This window comes from Opisthocomus hoazin, chromosome 25, assembly GCF_030867145.1.
Source record: "Opisthocomus hoazin isolate bOpiHoa1 chromosome 25, bOpiHoa1.hap1, whole genome shotgun sequence".
Lineage (NCBI taxonomy): Eukaryota > Metazoa > Chordata > Aves > Opisthocomiformes > Opisthocomidae > Opisthocomus > Opisthocomus hoazin.
Window position 1 is genome coordinate 5,091,725 of NC_134438.1, and position 19,178 is coordinate 5,110,902.

At 45.8% G+C, this 19,178-nt stretch overlaps 1 protein-coding gene across 3 annotated transcripts in view; it reads right to left on the minus strand.

Annotated features, from left to right (window-relative positions):
* IGFN1 (immunoglobulin like and fibronectin type III domain containing 1) overlaps positions 1-19,178 on the minus strand; it is a 40,725-nt gene that overhangs the window by 5,690 nt on the left and 15,857 nt on the right. For all 3 annotated transcript variants that reach the window (XR_012766202.1, XM_075443064.1, XM_075443065.1), the window contains 12 exons: positions 18,439-18,613; positions 17,713-17,826; positions 16,515-16,686; positions 15,623-15,895; positions 8,034-14,282; positions 6,617-6,741; positions 5,687-5,828; positions 4,877-5,173; positions 3,955-4,254; positions 2,877-3,050; positions 1,820-1,948; positions 1,013-1,315 (listed from right to left, as the gene is read on the minus strand). Coding sequence is in view for 2 of the 3 variants with exons in the window: in XM_075443064.1 (XP_075299179.1) it covers positions 1,013-1,315; positions 1,820-1,948; positions 2,877-3,050; positions 3,955-4,254; positions 4,877-5,173; positions 5,687-5,828; positions 6,617-6,741; positions 8,034-14,282; positions 15,623-15,895; positions 16,515-16,686; positions 17,713-17,826; positions 18,439-18,613 (8,453 nt within the window). In the remaining variant the exon portion in view is untranslated. The remainder of the gene's footprint in view (positions 1-1,012; positions 1,316-1,819; positions 1,949-2,876; positions 3,051-3,954; positions 4,255-4,876; positions 5,174-5,686; positions 5,829-6,616; positions 6,742-8,033; positions 14,283-15,622; positions 15,896-16,514; positions 16,687-17,712; positions 17,827-18,438; positions 18,614-19,178) is intronic.

A 19,178-nucleotide genomic window follows, 5' to 3' on the forward strand; every position in this document is an offset into this window, starting at 1 on the left:
ACACTTTACTCCACCACATTGATGATCTTTCAGGTAAAATGACAGCTGGGGAAAAGGAAATTGCAATGGACACTTTTTAAATACATGTGCAATATAGAGTACAGAACACCCTTAGGAAACTGGCCTGAGTTTATTAAATACAATCTTTTTTAGTATTTAAAATATTTTTCCTTTCTTTTCTCATTTCATCAGTATAATACACTATGTATTCAGCATTTTTTAAAAAATGCCAAATACAATAGCGCTAAACCATATTCAGTGTTTCCAGTTTAAAACTGACAAAACTGCTTCCCATATGGACTTCTAGTTATCTATTTACTGACTGGTTATCAAAGGAGTCTCCAGGCATAGGCCAGAAGTAGACATTATCACTTAGGACCCAAGTCAGGGAAGATGAATCCCTCAAAGAGTTATCTCGCACTTCTGTATTTCTGCAATGTTCCCAAACAGCAGGAAAAAAACCCAGAGATGCAGATTGTAAATAAAGATGAAAAAGTGACAATGGTGAAAACTTGCAAACTAGAAAATTAGAAAGGAAAATCAAGTTTATAAAGAACAACAAAACAATTGTGATTTAAGAGAAGAAAATCAAACGTTTGATTCCACAAGACTGTATAAAAATAGATTGAAAACTATCTTTCCCTTAAAAGAGCACAGGTAGGAATAAGGTATGTGTGATTTCTATCTGGTGATCATGACTGTGGTACAGCTCTGCACAGGGGGAAAAAGTAAATCCGAGGAGAAAACAACAGTTTCGGGCATTCTTTTATTATAATGAGTCTTTGACATGAGCTGAATGCTGTGCATTGCATATTTATTATTGGTTAAATCTTCAGAATTTCCTGATGAAGTGACCAAATAAGACCATACCCTAGAGGAGCAGTGTACTGCTCATCCTTCTGCTACAGTCTGGGATTTGAAAGAAGCTTGTCAGTGACCTACAGAACTTGCCTGCATCCTGTTACCTATGGAATGACTTTGTCCATTCTGAAAGCAGCCCACTTTGACTTACCTACAGGGGCAGCAGCATCGATGCAGGCTTCAAGCTCTGTGGCTTCTCCGGGGCCACTGTCATTGAAGGCTCTCACACGTAGGAAGTACATCTCCTTGGCTTGGAGGCCTTTAACGGTGTAGGTTGTTGTCTCTATGGGAAGAGTATTGCATTTGGTCCAGCTGAAGTTGTTAGAAGACCGCATCTCCACCTGGTAGCCTTTCACATCACCCCCATCTTTTGCTTCAGGTCTCTTCCATGTCAAGGTGACACTAGTGCTGTCGCTGCTGCTCACTTTAAGGTCCTGCACTTGACCTGGAGATTCTGAAAAGAGAGATCTTATTTAAACTATGTTTCTAGGATTTCTGTCCCTTCTTTTCAGTCACTGCTTGAGATTCCCCAGTATTCTTGAAGTGCACTGGATATCCACCCTGCTGTCTTGCCTCTGCCTTGTCCCAGTTCTTCAAAGTTGGATCCAGGTGCCTGCTCCTGCCAGCCATGCAGTACAATCTGCAACAGTGCTGAGACTGTCTGCAACCCATCCTGAATACTTCTCCACCCTGCACAAGCTCCCACACAGGGAGTCTGCCACTTCTTGACTTAGACATCACAGAAAATCCTTCCATTCCTTCCTCATGCTGATAGCAGATTCTCAGCCATGAAACATTCCCCAGTTATTTGATCTTTGTCATCATCACACACTTATACAAAGCATTTAAAAACATCACCTCTCCACTAACATCGACAGCCTACATCGCCAGCTTTATGTATCCCCAAGCCAGAAGGATGACAGGCAGTAACCAAAGGGATAAGAGGCAGTGCACTTACTCATGGAATCCCGTGCAAAGACAGGCTGTGAGGGTTCACTGGCATCTCCTACGCCAGCAGCATTGACAGCAGCCACACGAAATTCATACTGCAGACCTTTCTTCAGATTGGTCATTTTCAGCTTCTTGTCTGCAGAACGAAAAGGAGCATGTTGGCTCAGGTGAGCTGTTCCCAAACAGGAAAGGGTGAGATAACAGTGTAATACTTTACTCCGTATAGAACTGTGGACTGAACAATTCTCAGCAGCTGTTGCCAATTCCCCTGCCCTTCCCTATCCTATTGCATGTGTACTTCTGGGATGTGTTCATTGTACTCCCTTTCAAATCAAACAGTATTTGAGAGCTATTAAGTTAGATAAATACTGCTTTCCTGACAGGATAATCCTAAACTCTTCTATACCAGATAAGAAGTCCTAGCTTGCAACTGATAGATAATTCACAGCTATAGTCAAAACACGTTTTGGAGCTCATATACATCACTTGGGTTTCTTAATCTTCCTTGCATTTATAAATTCTTGTTTGCCTAGTTCTTAGCATGAGGACTAAGGGCAGTAGTTCTGCATGTGAAACAAAGATTTTAGTTCCAGATATTGAAGACATCAGTTTGTCTATAGAGGAGAAAATGTCCCAGGATGCAGCAGTGAGCTTCTCTGCACTCTTCTCCAGCCATATGTTTGCACATTGCCTAGAAAAAACCCATAATCCTCCCCCCAGGCATTCAGCTGTATATAAAACTGAGGCCTGGCTTTGCTATGGCACAACTGTGTAACCTTACTCTTGAAAACACCTTACCTGTGAAAAAACGTGTACACTAGAGCTACGAAAGATAAGAAACAGTAAAACTTCAGGCAGGTGTAATACAGTCGTGATGGAGACAGTCAGCAGCTCAAGAATTCAGGAGGAAAAACCTTGATGTGAAAAGGTGTAAGATTCTAAGCAAAAAGCAAGGAGTTAGAAGGCAGCAACTCCACAAAGATAAATGTGTTACCTCTAGAACCCAGAGGAGCTTTCCGTCTGTTTCAAGTCCTCCAGTCTATCGATGGATTTAAGCTACCTACCTGCTACAGGCACATTGTTGACTGGCAGCCAGGTCATGGTACCCTTCTTGCGTTTTTGAACTAAGTATCCCACAATTCGGGAACTGCCAGTTTTACGAGGCGCTCTCCAGGATATTGTGATGGTGTCTCTGCTGGCACTGACAATCTCAGGGGGATCTGGGGCACCAGGTGAAGCTAGAAAGAGATTAGTGTTTCATTATTAGCAGGTATATTTTTATTGCAAGATAGAAAGTGTTCCATGTCATTTCTTCTTCCAGTTTCCCCAAGGTATGCGTTTACAAAACCTGAAACCTGAAGCTGTGTAACCTATTCCCCGCACAAACAAGATCCAGCATGGACCTCTGTTCCTGGATTTTGATTTTGTGAATGACCTGCTGTCTTCACGACAATTCCACTGTCAGCCTACGGAGTGAGACATGTTCATTCTTACATGGTAGGAAAAGTCAGCATTATTCTTGCTTTTAATGACAGAAACGGGAGATGGAACGGATTTTCTTATCCCTCTGCACTCAACATACAAGGCTTCTCTTAATCACAAGAAGGAGAACACAGAAAGAAGCACATTAGAAATAGAATAGAGCATTGCTTTCTCTCTAGTACTGCAGTCATGCTCATGGCAAAACTGTTCTAGTATTTAAACTCACTGAAGGACAAAAACAGAATTAGTTGTTTGGAAATCAGGGTAATGAAGTGTTCATACTGAAAAATGCTGCACATACAGAGATACTCCTTTGCCTATGGAGCTAAAAGGCCTCACATGTTCCCTTTGTAGCCACCCCGGGAAAAGTTTTCTCTGATCTTGATGCATGTTGCATTTCCCCCATGAAACTTGCTTTCCAATTCAGAATGGAGCATAACTGAGAATGTAACACCATCACGCTCAGCATCACTGAAGCCTACAATAAACTTCTAGTCTCAGAGTGCAATCTCCACAGATCTGTGTTAAGACTTCACAGCCATGACTCAAGTTTAGATCTGTAACAACATCTAAAACACAGCGAGTTTTCTTTGATGTCAGCTTTGATAATGAATTTTCCCAGATGGTTGTTGAATACAATTACGAAAAGTTCTTCCTTACCTTTACTGACAGCCTTCACTTCATCCGATTCCAGTGCGTCGCTGGTTCCCTCGGCATTCACAGCTCTCACCCTGAAGTAGTAGCTCATGTCTTCTTCCACTTTGTTAGTAGTGAAGGTAGTACAGCTCCTGGTGGTTTCTCCCAAAGCCACCCAGTCGTTCTTGCCTACCTGCTGTCTCTCAACGATGTAGCTTTGCACTGGTTTGCCCCCATCATCCTTTGGCGGCTTCCACTGAATGGTGATGTCATTTGCAGAGCTTTCTACTATTTTGATGGGTCCTGCAGGTGGCTGTGGCTTGTCTGAAAAGATGAACACAGAGACATTCTGAGTTGGCTCCAAACCAGACGTGCTTCTGGGTTTGGATCAGACACTGTTTCTTGCTCACCAGCCACAAGACTCAGTTCCTGGCAGAATACATGCATAGCTGCAGAATGAGGGTGGGCATTTCAATTGCCTCTTCAAAGCTTCCACTCTTCTAACTTCTGATGGCGCGAGGGAAGCCAAGGCCTTGCTCCATAGGCCAATTGTTCTCATAAACACTGCACAAATTCAGCTCACTTATAAGGAAGAACACCCTTTCTGGTCTTCCAAAAGACCACAGACACTTATGGTAAAGCTGAATTTGGCCTTGATAATCTATTTTAGATTTGCCTGTTGCACATAGTCCCATCCCCTAGAGTTGCTCAACATTCCAAACTCAGCTGCTGAGGCCATGCAAAACCAAACTAGATTTGTGTCACCTTGTATTAAAGGGCAAGAAACATGTCAACAATCTTTGCTTTCCCCTGATTTAATGGAAAATTACATAGTCTTGTTCATCTTGGGATGCCCAGCAGCTCTAAATAAGATTGTCGCCAGTGTAATGGGCTCCCCACCTCAGCTTTGCAATGAAAGCCATAGGGGATGTTACGGGGCTCTTACCTACTACCACAAGCTTTAAGTTGATCTCCAGGACCCCACTGTCATTCTTCAGCCTGACTTTGTAATCCCCACAATCCTTTCTCTCACTGCTGGAGATGGACAGCATGGTAAAGGTCTCCGTTTTATCAACACGAATCCTTGTGTCATCTACCAGCTCCATTCTGTCCTTTAGCCACATTGTTCTGACTGGCAGCCGGCCCTCAAAAGGGATCTTGATCTTTACATTCTGCCCTGCCTTGGCCACAGTAGGAACACTTGTTAAGTTTTTGAGGAGAACTTTGTCAACCTGTGGAGGATCTAAACAGATGATACAAGGTCATTAAAAACTGCAATTTCAAGAGGATAAGACTCACCTTGGAGGGGAGGGCTTCCCTCTTGATGCTGCCAATAATGCTTAGCAGCTCACTACATTTGGACCTTCACCTTTAGCTGTATTATTGTGGTTCACATACATACATATACTTTGTTACAGGATAATTATCACAAAGTATTTGTGGTATCATACTGTCCTTTTCACTGAAGCAAATTTCTCATAGGCAATACACTAAACACAAGAATGAAGAATCTGGTCTGATAAAGTGTTATGTGCACCCCAAAATCCTGGAGTTAATAATAGAAGCTATTCAGGAAGCCTCCTTAGTTAAATTTGTAAATACAAAATGCAGCAATGTGTACAAAAACTATCCCAAATTTACATGGTGATTCCTTATAATGAAGTTGTCTCAATCAGCTATAGGTCTCTGAGAAAACATATTACATTTCAAGCACATCAAGGCTAGCATGCTGCATTGGTAATTCGAATAGACTCACCTTCAACAAAAATTGAAGCTTCAGTTTTTATATCTCCACCTTGAAACCTGTATTTCCCAGCATGAATATCTTCTACTTTATTAATAATTAGTTTGTGGACTAGACCTTCCTTTTCAAAAATGACTCCATCCATGTTTGTTAACTACAAGGTAAAGCACAAAAAGAAAAACGGGGCAATCCAAACTTCAACTGAACAGACAAAAATTTGAAACGCAATTGGAAAGACTTATGAATGATATGCATGTTTAATTACAGTAATATTCTGGGATTACTCATCTGATGACGTTGCCTGTAAGCATTGTCAATATACACCCCACAAAGACTTGATTCAAAGTCCATAAAAAGAAGTTTTAGTAAAATTTCCAAGCTCTGTCCTTTTATTCTTAACAACAAGAACTTTGGCTCATGCTTGAGTATGAGACCTCAGAACTCCTACTCTATCACCTGGATTCCACAACTGGAATTACTCTTCAATGTTGTTTTGGAACACAGAATATGATGTCTCTGCTTGACTTTAAGCGCAAATTTGAAAGAGCACTCTTTGCGTTAGGCCTGTCTGAAGGCTCCTTTGAAGATTTTCCCCTCATTTTTTGCATATTTTGCACATTCACTGAGGAAAAGAAAAAGGATTGCATTGCAAGGAAGAGACCCACACCATCTCCACCCATGAAAAAGAATGGAAAACACAAAGCCGCCTGTTGTCAGGAAGAATGGAAATGTCTTATAGCAGGAAGGGGGAAGAAATCTTCCTGGATTCCTATCAAGAATTTTATTATCAACAGGCTCCTCAGAATCCTTCCCAGGGCCATACTCTAACTGCAGTAAGTCTGGCAGAGAGAAGGACACCTTGACACGACACAACATGTAAGAGGCAGAGCCAGAGAGCAAAGCATTGCTAACTGAAGAAAACAGTAGCTAGAGGACACCTACCTTTAATCCATCTTTAAACCAGGTTCCTGTCACCTCATCTTTACTGACGGTGCAAGACAGCTCAGCTGGTTCCCCTTTCAGGACCCTGATATCCAGTAACTGTTTGTTGACACGACAGCGCGGTGCTGAACATTCGGAAAAGAAAATGTTGAAAATACGCTAACTCTGTGTTACACTGACAGAGAGAAATGTATAGACGAAAATGGATGTGCACGTGAGAAAAAAAAAAAGAGATCTTTTTTAAAAACATACACTGTAGTCATGACAGCTTTTTGTGCCACAACACCATGGGCCAGCTGGCGTAAACTCCTTGCACTGACGGAATGTGCCAGGTGGCCTGCATGCAATATAGTCCTAACATCAACTAATGGGCAATGGATTCATCACAAATCACACTATCCATCTACAGATTTGCTATTTTAAGTCTGTGCTTATTGTCTTGGCTCCCTCTACAGCCAGTGGGAAAAAATTGGCTACTCCAGGGTATGGGTATGCTACTACATCATTCTTTTCCTCTGCACCGACCAGACAGAGGGCTGCCCAACCACTTTCCCCCTAAACCACCCCAAGTCACACTATTCTCTACCCCCTGTATTCCTCTTTGCCTTCCCAAGTTCTTCTCCATTAATATCCTCGTCCCCTTTCTAATAGACCTCACCTCATTCTCCATTAAATCCAATTCTGTTGATTTTACTTCCTTCTTTATATTTATGTTTTGTTTGTCTTTATTATGTCTAACTTGTCAGCAATTCCTTTAGGTGAATGTTCCCCTCCGGTTATACATACGAACTTTATCATTTCTACGCTTTTCACATTATCATCTTGCTCGTGTACCCACTGGTCTTAGTCAAATGGCTGCATACACATTACGCTTCTTTTACTCTATGCAACACCTCATTATTTCTGATGTTACAAGAGAAAAGAGCTCTTTGCATTAGGCCAAGAGTGCATACTAATCCAATATAAGCTGGCACAGATTTGTTCCCAGAACTTGGAAAAACACAGATCTTTGCACTGGATGTTGGAACAAATAAAGTGAAACAGGAAGTTTTAAACTGGAATAGTATCAAAGAAACATGGCCGTACTCCTTGAAACTATATGGGAACTGGTATGTTTGTGAATGGAAGTCTGGTCCATGTGGTACCAAATCATTTATTCGAGTGAACAGATGACACCTGCTTTAGATAATTCAGACAAAGATCATTCTGACTTTTAAGGCAGTTTGAGCAAATGGTGTAAGGTCAAACAGCAAATCAGTGGTAGAATTAAGAACAGATCGCAGTACAACCAAATTTCTAGGTATAGCTACATTCTACGATTTGTCTAAACCATAAATTCACTTTCTCTCCAGGAACAGGAATGTGAGTATCAAAATGCAAAGACCAGCAGTACAGAAGTCATCAGCTAAACACATACCTTTCAGATCATCTAGGCAATAACGTCTTCTTTTTCCCAGACTTTCCGTATTCTTCAAGAAATCATTTGCTTTAATATCAAGGCTGCGTTCCTGTTTTCGCTGGTTTATTGAAGGAGGTCCACCATAAAGACCTGACATCTGACCATAACCCAATGAACCTTGACCTAAACTGCCTGAATTCCTCCCATCAATGGATCTGTTATGGGATTTACTCCCTGCCCCTCCAAAGGCTGAATTTTTGCCATAAAGGGAGCCTAAGTGTCCTAAATCTCTGCCCTCACCCCTGGCATCAGCTTGACCTGAAATTGAATCTCTGTCAGGAGATGAACCTTTGTGCTCTGATCCTCTGAAATCACTGCCAGTGCCCTTACCAGTTTCACCTCCCTTAGAAGATTTGCCAGGATGCAAGTCCAGTCCATAGTCACTACCTCGTCCAACAGCACCTACCACACCTTCTTTACCACGGGCTGAATGTAACTCCCTTTCACCACCTCCCAACCTGCCAACACCAGCCACACCAGCCCTGGCTCCAGCTGACCCACTGCCCCTGTCACAGGGAGACCCAGCACCCCGTAATGCAGAGCCACCGACACCACTGCCTTCTGAGAATGAGCCATCTCCTCCTGCTCCACCTATATATCCTTGAGCTCTGTTCAGCATAGCATCCCTGCCATGGCGAGATCCTCTTGCTTCTTCACCTCCAAAAGGAAATGGAGCAACTCCTGCCACAGACCCAGACTGGAGACCATCCTTTCCATAGCGAGATCCAACACCCCTTGCACCAGTTACACCAGCCCCAGCTGGGAGACCATCCTTTCCATAGGGAGACCCAGCTCCACCTACATGAGCACCATCAACACTCATGCCAGCTGGGAAACCATCCCTTCCAGAGGGCGACCCAAGTCCCCCTGCACCAACTACACCAGCACCTCCAAGACCAGCCCCAGCTGGGAGACCATCCTTACCATAGAGAGATCCAACACCCCTTGCACCAGTTACACCAGCCCCAGCCCCAGATAGGAGACTATCCTTTCCATAGGGAGATCCTGCATTGCCTACACCAGCCCCAGCCAGGAGACCATCCTTTCCATAGGGAGACCCAACTCCTCCTGCGTGAGCACCATCAATGCCTATGCCAGCTGGGAGACCATCCTTTCCATAGGGAGACCAAACTCCCCCTTCATCAGTGACACCAGCACCACCAACACCAGCCCCAGCTGGGAGACCATCCCTTCCATATGGAGACTCAATTTGCGCTGCACCAGCTATGCCAGCACCAGCTACGCCAGCACCAGCTGGAACACCGTTCCTTCCATAGCGAGACCCAGCTCCCCCTGTACGGAGTGTCCCAGCACCCCCAAGACCAGCCCCAGCTGGAAAACAATCCTTTCCATGGGGAGATCCAACTGCCCCTACACCAGCACCACCAACACCAGCTCCTGCTGGGAGACTGTCCCTTCCATAGGGAGATCCAGCTCCCCCTATACCAGCACCACCAGGACCAGCTCCGGCTGGAAGACCATCCTTTCCATGGGGGGATCCAACTCCCCTTGCAGCAGCACCACCAAGACCAGCCCCAGTCAGGACACTGTCCTTTCCATAGGGAGATCCGAATCCCTCTGCACCTGCTACACCAGCACCAATGCCCACACCAGCTGGGAGACCATCCTTTCCATATGGGGATCCATCTCCCCCTACACCAGCACCACTAGCACCATCAAAGCCTGCTCCAGCTGGGAGACCATCCTTTCCATAGGGAGACCCAATTCCCCCTGCACCAGCACCACCAAAGCCTGCTCCAGCTGGGAGACCTTCCTTTCCATAGGGAGACCCAATTCCCCCTGCACCAGCACCACCAAAGCCTGTTCCAGCTGGGAGACCATCCTTTCCATAGGGAGACCCAATTTCCCCTGCACCAGCACCACCAAAGCCTGCTCCAGCTGGGAGACCATCCTTTCCATAGGAAGATTCAGCTCCCGCTGCACCTGCTACACCAGCACCAATGCCCACACCAGCTGGGAGACCATCCTTTCCATGGGGGGATCCATCTCCCCCTACACCAGCACCACTAGCACCATCAAAGCCTGCTCCAGCTGGGAGACCATCCTTTCCATAGGGAGACCCAATTTCCCCTGCACCAGCACCACCAAAGCCTGCTCCAGCTGGGAGACCATCCTTTCCATAGGGAGACCCAATTCCCCTTGCACCAGCACCATCAAAGCCTGCTCCAGCTGGGAGATCATCCTTTCCATAGGGAGACCCAATTCCCCCTGCACCAGCACCACCAAAGCCTGCTCCAGCTGGGAGACCATCCTTTCCATAGGGAGACCCAATTCCCCCTGCACCAGCACCACCAAAGCCTGCTCCAGCTGGGAGACCATCCTTTCCATAGGGAGACCCAATTCCCCCTGCACCAGCACCACCAAAGCCTGCTCCAGTTGGGAGACCATCCTTTCCATAGGGAGACCCAATTCCCCCTGCACCAGCACCACCAAAGCCTGCTCCAGCTGGGAGACCATCCATTGCATAAGGAGATCCAACACCTCCAAAACCAGCACCACCAACACCAGGAATATGTGGTCCAGCTGGAACACCCTCCTTTTGAGACAGAGACCCAACAACCCCTGCAACAGCACCACCAAAGCCTGCTCCAGTTGGGAGACCATCCTTTCCATAGGGAGACCCAATTCCCCCTGCACCAGCACCGCCACAGCCTGCTCCAGCTGGGAGACCATCCATTGCATAAGGAGATCCAACACCTCCAAAACCAGCACCACCAACACCAGGAATATGTGGTCCAGCTGGAACACCCTCCTTTTGAGACAGAGACCCAACAACCCCTGCAACAGCACCACCAAAGCTTGCTCCGTCTGGGACACCATCCTTTCCATAGGGAGACCCAATTCCTCCTGCATCAGCGCCACCAACACCATCAATACCAGCCCCAGCTGGGAGACCATCCTTTCCATGTGGAGATCCAAACCCCCCTGGAACACGAACCCCTGCTCCAGATGGAATACCATCCGTTCCATGCAGATACCCAACTCCCCTTGCACCAGCTATACCAGCACCAGCCGGTAGACCATCCTTTCCATAGAGAGACAGAAGTCCTCCTGCATCAGCACCACCAACACCAGCCCCGGCTGGAAGACCGTCCTTTCCATAGGGAGACCCAACTTGCCCTACACCAGCTACACCAGAACCACCAACACCAGCCCCAGCTGGAAGACCGTCCTTTCCATAGGGAGACCCAAATCCTCCTGGGCCAGCTACACCAGAGCCACCAACACCAGCCCCAGCTGGAAGACCGTCCTTTCCATAGGGAGACCCAACTTGCCCTACACCAGCTACACCAGCACCACCAACACCAGCCCTGGCTGGAAGACCGTCCTTTCCATAGGGAGACCCAAATCCTCCTTTACCAGCTACACCAGCCCCACCAACACCAGCCCTGGCTGGAAGACCGTCCTTTCCATAGGGAGACCCAAATCCTCCTGCACCAGCTACACCAGCCCCACCAACACCACCCCCAGCTGGAAGACCATCCTTTCCATAGGGAGACCCAAATCCTCCTGTACCAGCTACACCAGCAACACCAACACCAGCACCAGCTGGAAGGCCATCCTTTCCATAGGGAGACCCAACTTGCCCTACACCAGCTACACCAGCACCACCAACACCAGCCCCAGCTGGAAGACCATCCTTTCCATAGGGAGACCCAAATCCTCCTGCACCAGCTACACCAGCCCCACCAACACCACCCCCAGCTGGAAGACCATCCTTTCCATAGGGAGACCCAAATCCTCCTGTACCAGCTACACCAGCAACACCAACACCAGCACCAGCTGGAAGGCCATCCTTTCCATAGGGAGACCCAACTTGCCCTACACCAGCTACACCAGCACCACCAACACCAGCCCTGGCTGGAAGACCGTCCTTTCCATAGGGAGACCCAAATCCTCCTACACCAGCTACACCAGCCCCACCAACACCACCCCCAGCTGGAAGACCATCCTTTCCATAGGGAGACCCAAATCCTCCTGTACCAGTTACACCAGCAACACCAACACCAGCACCAGCTGGAAGGCCATCCTTTCCATAGGGAGATCCAACTCCCCCTGCACTAGCACCTCCAAAGCCTGCTCCAGATGGAATACCGTCCTTTCCATATGGAGATCCAGCTCCCCCTACACCAGCACCAACAACACTAGCCTCTGCTGGGAGATCATCCTTTCCATAGGGAGATCCAACTCCCCCTGCACCAGCTACACCAGCCCCAGCTGGGAGACCATCCTTTCCATAGGGAGACCCAGCTCCTGCATGTGCACCATCAATGCCTACACCAGCTGGGAGACCATCCTTTCCATATGTGGATCCAGCTCCCCTTACATCAGCACCACCAAGACCATGCCCAGCTAGAAGACCATCCTTTCCATATGGAGATCCAGCTGCCCCTACACCAGCATCACCAACACCAGTGCCATCTGGGAGACCGCTCTTTCCATATGGAGTTCCATCTCCCCCTGCACCAGCACCTCCAAAGCGTGCTCCAGATGGAAGACCATCCTTTCCATATGGAGATCCAGCTCCCCCTACAACACCACCACCAACACTAGCCCCTGCTGGAAAACCACCCTTTCCATACGGAGATCCAGCTCCCCCTGCCCCTGCACCTCCAAGACCATGCCCAGCTAAAAGACCATCCTTTCCATATGGAGATCCAGCTGCCCCTCTGCCAGCACCACCAAGACCAGCATCATCTGGGAGACCACCCTTTCCATACGGAGATCCAAGTCCGCCTGCACCAGCACCACCAAAGCCTGCTCCAGATGGACAACCATCCTTTCCATAGGGAGATCCAGCTGCCCCTCCACCAGCACCACCGAGACCAGCCCCTGATGGAAGACCATCCTTTCCATATGGGGATCCAACTCCGCCTACACTAGTACCACCAAGACCAACACCATCTGGGAGACCACCCTTTCCATACAGAGATCCAACTCCCCCTGCACCAGTACCTCCAAAGCCTGCTCCAGATGGAAGACCATCCTTTCCGTAGGGAGATCCAGCTGCCCCTACTCCAGCAACACCAACACCAGCCCCTGCTGGTAAACCATCCTTTCCATAGGGAGATCCAGCTGCCCCTACTCCAGCACCACCAAGACCAGCCCCTGCTGGAAGACCATCCTTTCCATAGGGAGACCCAAATCCTCCTGGGCCAGTTACACCAGCACCACCAACACCTTCGGCAACTGGCTGACTGTCTGGACCATATAAAGCCTCTGTTTCCCTTATAGAAGTTCCACCTTCTCCAGATACAGCCCCATCTCCAGCTGTAAGACCACCTGGGCCATACAGCAAGCCAGACCTTCCTGCCTGACCTAAATGACCACGAGCATGAAGTGTCTGGCCATCCTTACCATAGTGAGTCCCTATTTGTCCCTCTCTGTTTATACTTGCTCCATTCATATCAACCACAGTTGGTAGACCGTCTTTGCCACAGGGGGACATCATTTCTCCTGCAATCTCGGTACCTGCAGCATTTTTTCTAGCTCCAGTCCTTGGGCTAGTCCTGCTGAACAGATCACCCTTACCGTCTCCCACTCTGGTTGAATCAGGATCAAGTCTGTTTAACACAGAACTTCCATCTCCATCTAATCTCCCAACACCCCCAAAGCCAGCTCTGTAACTAGTATCATCTAATTTACCATCCTTGTCATGCTGAGAGCCCACACCTTCTCCATCATCCCTGTCAACGCTACCAGAACCCAGCATAGCATCATCTCTGCCATCTGCAGAATACCATTCACCTGCACCTCCTAATTCATCACCAGTATCTGCTCTGCCTGTCAGAGCATCCGTGCTGCGGAGAGGCCTTAATCCACTTTTGCCTCCTAAGCCTTTTAATCCAAGGCTACCACCATCAGTTGTCATTGAGTCTCCATCTAGGTCTGCTTCAGAAAACTGCCCAAACCCCATCCTCCCATTTTTGTGGGCTCCACGTAGCCCATCTTTTCCCAAAAGTCTACGGCTTCCATCAACATCAGTAGAGTGGCCTTGACTCCTGCCTTGACCATTTCTGAACCAGCCATCTTTTTCCATGCCAGTGTCCATAAGATGATCTTCATCACCAACATATTCTCTGTGTCGAAGTTTCTTAGCCCCGTCTTTATCTGGCAATGTTTCTTTCAGCCACTCAGAATTCTCTCTTTCATCTCCTTCACCCTGTCTCCTCTTTCCTTTGCCATCTGTATTGAAGATGTATTGTTTGATTGGAGGAGATATAATTTACAGGAAAAGAGAAAAAAAAAAAGAACAGACAATTAATAGGTCTCAACAACCAAAGAAAATGTGTTAGCATTTGTTATAATATTATTCTAGGAGACAGAAACATAGTATATTTAAATGAATTTAAATTCAGTTCAAATCCTGAATTTTTTCAGTGTCACATTCAGACAAAATTTTACATTTCTGAGTTAAAAAGACAATTATTTTTAGTGGAAACATGCTTATTAAAAAAAACAAACCAAACAAAACCAAAACAAGCAGAAAAAGAAGGCAAATTTCCATCATGATAGGTCTAATTTAGAGGGGCTCAGGTTGTCTTTGGGACTCATTAGTTCCTTCTGTGTTCTCCCTCCAGCCCTGGAGGAGTTAGAGAACAACCCACGCACAGAGTGGCCATCACTTCCCACTCCTGAATTAGGACCTCACTGCTACTGAGGCTGCTTGCGCATTGGGCGTCCCGGCATTTGAGAGATGGCCAACCTGAAGATTAAAGAATCCAGTTCTGTGAACAGCTTTGTAATCCAAAATTCAGGCTTTTCTGAGACACGCAGTGGAGCTTGCAGGTCTCACACAGTTTTGGTTTCCAGGCTAGATGTAATTTCTGTAGAGCATTAACAGCTCAATGAAATCAGTGGGCAGCTTGTTTGCATGTCATACTCAACCTGCACTGTTTCTGAAAGGTCATCAAAAAGCCTTTATGCGAGAGACCACCTTTTGCTGCAGCAGGATCTTAAAAGAAACCAAAGCAACTACCTTTCAGAAACAAAAAAATATGAGCCAGCTAACTATTAATCTGCTTGCACTGAAAGGAGTGTTTCCCATCTTCCCAGCCTCCTTTGAAGCTTCTAACATGTTTAACCTCTAATTTGGAAAGAAAAATACTATCTAGCAAGATAGCATGGAACAGTATTGATAGTATAGAATTGATAGCATTGAAAGCTCCTTGATCCCCTGTATGTCGTACTGTGTTCACACAGCAACAGCTTCATCAAAAACCCTTGTTGAGATATGGAATATTTTTCGAGAACTGATGGAGAACATGCTACTTCCTACTAGCTGGAGAGTAAATAAGCCAATAGGATTTGTCCGAACTAATAAAACGGGAAAAAATTGTCCCATCTGGAGAAGAAAGAGACTCTAGCCAGATCTTCAATTTTCCAGATATAATTTAGAACGTAGAGGCTCCGCAATTCATTTCTCAGCACACAATCATCCCAGTGAGCAATCCGGCAGTGAGAATAATATTATTTTGTTAACACACCTCAAGCTAACACCACAGGAACAATACAGTGCCACTTACGCTCTACAATAAGCCAGGCATTTGAGGAGCAGAGTCCAGTGTCGAGTGTGTACATGCCGTTGTCAGAGGGCACAACATTTCTGATAATCAGCTGGTGGGTCAGACCGTCGGGTGTTACAGAGATCTCGTGCTTCTCACTTCCCTCGAGGAGGTGGGTTTTGTGCAGCCACACAGCATCATAGCAGGGTGTGCGTAGAATGCACTCAAAGACAGCATCTTCCTCCTCAGGACAACGCACATCAGTGAGTGGCTGCTCAAATCTCACAGGGATGGCTGCAATGGAAAAAATCAAAAGCTGTCGAAAGGAAACAGCTATTTCTAGCTTCCAAGAAAAACATGTCGCAGATGAAGAAAGACAGATGGACATGAACTTGCCATGCCTGTGAGCATTGGTTTAAGCAGAAAAAGGAACATCTGAGATGTGGTACTGCGCCCAGTTCTACAGGACAGAAAAGTAGATTTTTGTCTTTATTATCTTCTGAGACATTTATACCATACATCACTGATGTGCTGATAATTTATATCCATTAACGTATTTCAGCAGCATGATACTTGTATCAAGCTGGTAGTTATTACTCTGAGCTTAAAAAAGGGAACTATAGCATGGGGTAAGTTAAGGAATTTTCTCACTGTTGTCCTGAAGCCAGAGCCAAATTGCTACTTGAACCTCATCCTTTGGACTACAAATGCAACACCCACATCACTTGATCACCTTCCTGCTCTTTTTCACCTGTGTCATATAAGGTGCCCTTATTTGGCAACACAGAAACAGTCCTCTGTAGTTACCAGGTTTTACTGCTGAGCTTTGCATATGCTCCTAGATAAATTTTTCCAACAAAAAATAATTTTTTGTTACAGCTGCACATCACATATATCTAACTCAACTCCTTACATTCAACTTCCAGTTCAGTTGAGAAAACAGGTACGTCCTCCACTCTGACTTGATACAAGCCTGCATCTTCTGGCTGCACATCGTTGACAATGAAATTATACCTTTTTCCAATTCGTCTCAGGCAATGTTTTCTGTATTCATCCCCCGTTCCATATCTGAGCCTCTCACCGTCCTAGGAAGAGAAAGAATACATTCTGAAAGGCAATTCTCAACTAGTGCAAGGCATTTCTAACAAATCAGGCCAAATATGTGCTACAATTGCCTTACTGATATAATTGAGTAACAACACAGAAGTCTGCACTCTATTACTACTTACAGTGGACAGCTGTAAGTGGACAGGGCTCATTGCTAACATAACACCTGGGCAATGCTCTGTGCGCCGAGTCCTGCACAGAACAGAGCATCAGTCTCTCAAGCTAGGCAAGAGAATTGTACTTTGCTAGCTCACAGAAGGTGTTGAAGTTTAACTGATACACAGTCACTGTAAATTCGAAGACAAAGTACGTTGCTTAGATTTTAGCATCCTCACAGATGGATAAGCAGGTGAGCTCACCACTTTCCTATCTGTACCACACTTGGGTTACCTTCTCCACATTGTGGCTGCACAGACTTCATGCGATGCATTTCATTCACAAGTTCATAGTTAGTCTGACCTCCTCTTTAATGGATTTCTATTTCCCTGTACTAAAGCCACTAACCACAGTTTGACTGAAATGTATCTTCTAGAAAAACATCCACAGCAGTGCTCACCTGAGGATCACAGCAGAACGAGTACAGAACTAGATGGGATGTTTTACTTCCTTGAGATCTTCTTTCACAGAAGTGAATTATAGTGGAATAACACACTCCAGAAAGTGAATAAAATCAGTTTGTTTTTCTTACATGACACTGCAGAATTTCCGCAGCCGGAAGACACTGTTAGAATTTCCTCTTACCCAAAGAGCTCTTGAAGTCAAAATTATGTCAGCAACTGACTGTTTCCCCTGTACTTGGACCTACAAATCCCAAGTGATATTAACCACCAAAGACTACCTGGACTCCCACACCAACACTTCTCCCCAGTCAACCAAGTATTCTGTAATGGACAGACAACTTTAAGAAGCTTGTTTGCTCTCAGTCACTGCCCAGCAGATGAAGCATTTTATGTAGAAGACTTCCGCGGCTGCTATGAGCTGGGCAACTCATCTCACACCCTCACCTTAAGGAGATAAACTTTGCTGTTGCTGTTTTTCAGGTCCATCTCCAGACTGAAGGTAGCTTTTCCCTCCTTGTTGACTTTGATGTGTACAAAGTTTTTGATACTGTGTATTAACTGCAAAGAAAAATACAAGAACCTAGTAAATGATAAGGCTGCCATGACAGAAGCTCTTAAGCTGCTGAACTAATGTGAAATCTACTTCTTATCTGCACAAAAAAGAGCTACCGCTAACTTTGTGCATATAGAAAAGGCACCTGTAAGCTTCTACAGCTTCTTCCTGTAGGCAAACTATATTTTATGTGCTAACTCCTGGTCATTCACACACTATGCAACCACTATCCATCCAGGGTTCTACATGCCCCTGTACGTGAAGGCCAATTTTGACTCTCAGGTATATAACTGTTCAATTTGGGGTCCAAATTCTTATCAGAGGCAACTGAATACAGATTTTAGTCTTGCGGTTTAATAAAAGCACTACTCTACGGTCAGTAACTCCTAAAATTTATGAAGTGAACTTCAAAAAAGTCAGTAGCCTTTTCACCTACATGAGTATAGAAGTACGACTTCTTTAAAACTTTGTCATAAATCATTCTCTGTCTTACAATAAGATTTTCATCTACAAAGCAATTTAGGAACATTTAGCCGGTTTGCAGAAGCTGCTGATGAACTGTAGGACTCTGCAGTTTGTTAAAAAACAGTGCTTTCATTGGTTTGAGTTTATTTTACCTCTCCTTGTTCGCTCTCTGTGTCCTTCCTCATCTCCTGCAGCTTTCTCAGCATCCCACGGAAGTCAACAATTCCATATTTCATACAGATTTTCTCATAATCTCTCCTATCTGCATGCAGCAACAGTTGCCAGACTGCTTCTTTGTCCACAGGTTTTGGTTTTGGAGCTGGGGCCCTTAGAACCAGGGGAAAAAAAATCTAGACATTTTGACAGACAACAAGATGCCTTGGTTTTCTATACTTAATCCTCTTTCATCTCTCTCTCCATCATTTCTGTAGTCCACTTGGCCCTGTAGATGTTGACATGAAAGAATGGGACTCTTCCAGAACAGGTTTTCTACATCTATACTACAAATTAAATGCTGCCAGAGAATGCTCTTGCCCTGGGCCAGATAGGACAAGACTGTAATGCAGTTGTCCACACTGTTAAATTATCAGCAGAGTCACTAGCACAGTTTGGCCCAGGCCAACTTGCACTCTCCCAAGTAATTTCTCAGCACCATTCAGGATTTTGCACAGACCAGAAATCACTCCTGTTAGGGAATCTTTGGAGGTTCCCACCTAGGAAGTGAAGGTATTTCTGCCATGTGTACACGGCAGTTTGTGCTGCTGGCCTGGGAGCCAGGGCTCGGTCCCTGATTAGCCAGAAAGATCACTACATGAAGACTTGTCACTTAGCCAGGAAGCTACTTGTGAGCTAAAAAGACGAAAGCAGAGAAACAGATCTTTTAAGTCAAAAT